This window comes from Austrofundulus limnaeus, unplaced genomic scaffold (assembly GCF_001266775.1).
Source record: "Austrofundulus limnaeus strain Quisiro unplaced genomic scaffold, Austrofundulus_limnaeus-1.0 Scaffold417, whole genome shotgun sequence".
Taxonomy (NCBI): Eukaryota; Metazoa; Chordata; class Actinopteri; order Cyprinodontiformes; family Rivulidae; genus Austrofundulus; species Austrofundulus limnaeus.
In genome coordinates this window covers 244987-247866 of record NW_013952819.1, presented here as the reverse complement: position 1 = coordinate 247866, position 2880 = coordinate 244987, and the positions used below count along the sequence as shown (strand labels likewise).

The 2880-nt window shown below is 39.8% G+C and overlaps 1 protein-coding gene across 1 annotated transcript in view; it reads left to right on the top strand.

The window, feature by feature from the left end:
* The window catches only part of scpep1 (serine carboxypeptidase 1), a 12385-nt gene that overhangs the window by 5517 nt on the left and 3988 nt on the right, over nt 1-2880 (top strand). The window contains exons 7-9 of the mRNA XM_014024291.1: nt 674-711; nt 791-919; nt 2001-2085. Of these exons, the coding sequence (XP_013879745.1) occupies nt 674-711; nt 791-919; nt 2001-2085 (252 nt within the window). The remainder of the gene's footprint in view (nt 1-673; nt 712-790; nt 920-2000; nt 2086-2880) is intronic.

The following is a 2880-nucleotide window of genomic DNA, read 5'->3' as shown; positions in this document are numbered from 1 at the left end:
TATATATATTAGATTTCCCAGATCTACATGTTAATGATATAATTGTAAACTATGAGACATAACATATGCTGACTGGACAGAACACTGGTCTGATAATATAGATTACACAGTTCAACTTAATAGTAGTAAAAGTAATTTTGCTGTTGTACATCATATTTACAACCTACTACATTATTATCCTAACATGACAACAATATTAATTGTACGTATATATAACAATTTGTTGGAACAGGATGTTTGTCTTTTCGTGTGTTTACCCAACATAAGGTTGTCAAAATCAATCTACATAACTGACCCACTTCCTGCATCTCTGCCATTTGTTTAAAATAAAAATTATTTTATGACCTGTGGCTTTGATCTTGTCATCTTGTTGTTGTATTGTTGACAATTCATAGCAAAACATTGTATCCCTTATTGTATCCGTCTGCTGCATCTCATTTTCACGACCATTCATGGATGTTCCTGAGTCCCGACTCAGTGCAGAGCAATGGCACCTGTGTGCGGTGCGATCAGTCACGTGTTGTAGAATCCAGTAATACAGATCTGTGGCTGGGCCATCACGACAGTAGAAAATAGCAGATTTTTAAAGACTGTGATTTTTCAGCAGATGAAATATAAGGTTTTCTGTTGACGAGGAAAGCGCTGCTCATTGTTGGACTTGTTCTTTACTCAGACTCGGTCATGACGTGGGGACCCTACCTGTACTCCACTGTAAGTAACACAGGTGTGTTCCTGCTGCCTCTGGGGCCGCGCTGTCACGTTCAGCCTCTCTCTGCTCGTCTGTGTGCAGTCGCTGCTGGATGATTATGGGCTGTCGGACGTCACCAGTGCTGCAGAGAAGGTGAAGCAGGCTGTGGAGAAGGAGGACTTCCTGAAAGCCACAGAGCTGTGGTCTATGACTGAGACTGTGGTTGAGCAGGTCAGCACCACTCATCTGTTGGACCAGAACCTCAGACTGAGTGACTGGGCCACTCAGAGTTAGTCCGATAGAAAGGCTGTGGTTAGGTGCTTTGATAAATGCATTGTTCAACCCTGGCAGTGTGTTAATGTTGTTGTGAGATAGTGAAACCTATCTGAATGTTTTATCTTGTTTGTTTTCTGTTTCAGTTCAAAAAACTGTTGAACTTTTGGTGCGCTCTATGTCTGCAGGGCTCTGCGATCTTTTTATGGTTTTACACACGTAATGCAGGACTTGCTTCCTAATTATCAACCTTTGATGACCTCTAAATCCTGACTGGGTAGTTCAGTTTAAACAAAAACAAGAACAAACAAACAAAAAAAACCCTATTTTGAAATCAGTGCAAAACAGCTGTAAAATAACTGAAAATATTAGGTGATGGTAGGGTTTGCAGGGTGCTACAGCACCCTCTAGTGGCTGCACTGTTATAGAATTACCAAAAAAAAAAACTAACAAAACATTGGCTGAAATTTAAACAATAGTTTGGTCTTGTTGAGTTTATTTATTTATTGAGATGTTAAAATAAAACAACACCGTAAAACATGATAATTTCAAGTAGCTTGCATTTGAAATCCATTTTGAACAGAAGTGCTGTTATTTTGTTGTCACCACTGGGTTTGTTGCTTGTAATTTGCCCAAAGATGCAGCCGTTGTCTGAATATTTATAGGCAGCTTATAATTCTTTCTGTAACGATTCAACAATTAACGTGACCCRTCACAATGAACCGTGGAATAATGCACAAAGTGCTGTGTGGAGAGACAGATGTAGTGTTGTGGTTAAAATGATTGCAACAATTGCATTTTGTCAAAATGTAATGAACCTTTTCTATGGGTTRTTTAAATAAAATATAATCTTAAACATATATTTTTGAAGCACTTTTTTGAGCAGTATTTACAAAAAAGCAGAAAAGCCTTAGTTTTTGCTATTTTTCCCTGCAAGCTTGCAAAGCTGTTTTTCTTTCAAGCTACTGTAAGTCTTACTATCCAAATATTGTTTGAGGCTCATATTGGCAAACCAAACTAATAACTGTGTTTCTGCCAGGACACCAATGGAGTCAACTTCTACAACATCCTGACCCAGCAGCCAGATGAGAAGCTGACCTCGGCTGAAGGAGAAAACTTCATCGGTAAAATCCGAGGCTCTGAAAGAAACTGTTTAGGTTTGGTGACATGAAATGAATCTGATCCCAACTTTAGATGARGCATGAGCTATTTACAGAAATTTATATCTGTTGATGGTGCTGAAGCATAAGAAGTGAAGCTCTATGTTTGGTAGTGATATGTCGAATCACGAAGACAAAACTTTTAAAACCGTGAAGAAAAAACGAGGACTTTAATGGGACTTTGGTGGAATCTATGGGAAAACCCAGAGTAGTAACATCAGAGTTTAAACGGGTCACAGAGCTTTGGACCTTACACGTCTGAACAGCCATTTCAGGCAATCTTTCACAAACTCTTTATTGTCCAACAGTTATTTTTTTTGTACACATTAATTCTACAGTATTTATCCAAACTGTAGGCTAGGCCTGTCGGAATAGTCAATAAATCAATTAATTGCACGATAAGTTATTTTGAGGTCGGTAAAAAAGATGAGGACGATAAGTTTCATTTTCCTGCTTGTTGGTTTACTTCATCTCTCTCCCTCTCTGTGCTCCGCTACACAGGAGCTCAGCTGACTCCTCCCCTCCTGTTTTCTTAGTGTCGGGAGGAGTGAACACTCGCTTTAGCATGAGAGCTCGTAGCAATAACAAACTAAAGAAATGTTTCAAAGCAGAACGTGGCTGCTGCAGTGTCGGAGCACTAGAGCCTGAATTTCGCTGCGGGGAGACACAGAGAGAGAGAGGAGGAGAAGGGGTGGGGGCTGAAACTCCCCCAGACCCGTGACAAACTTGTCAAGACTTTACCTGTAGCTCCCAAAAATA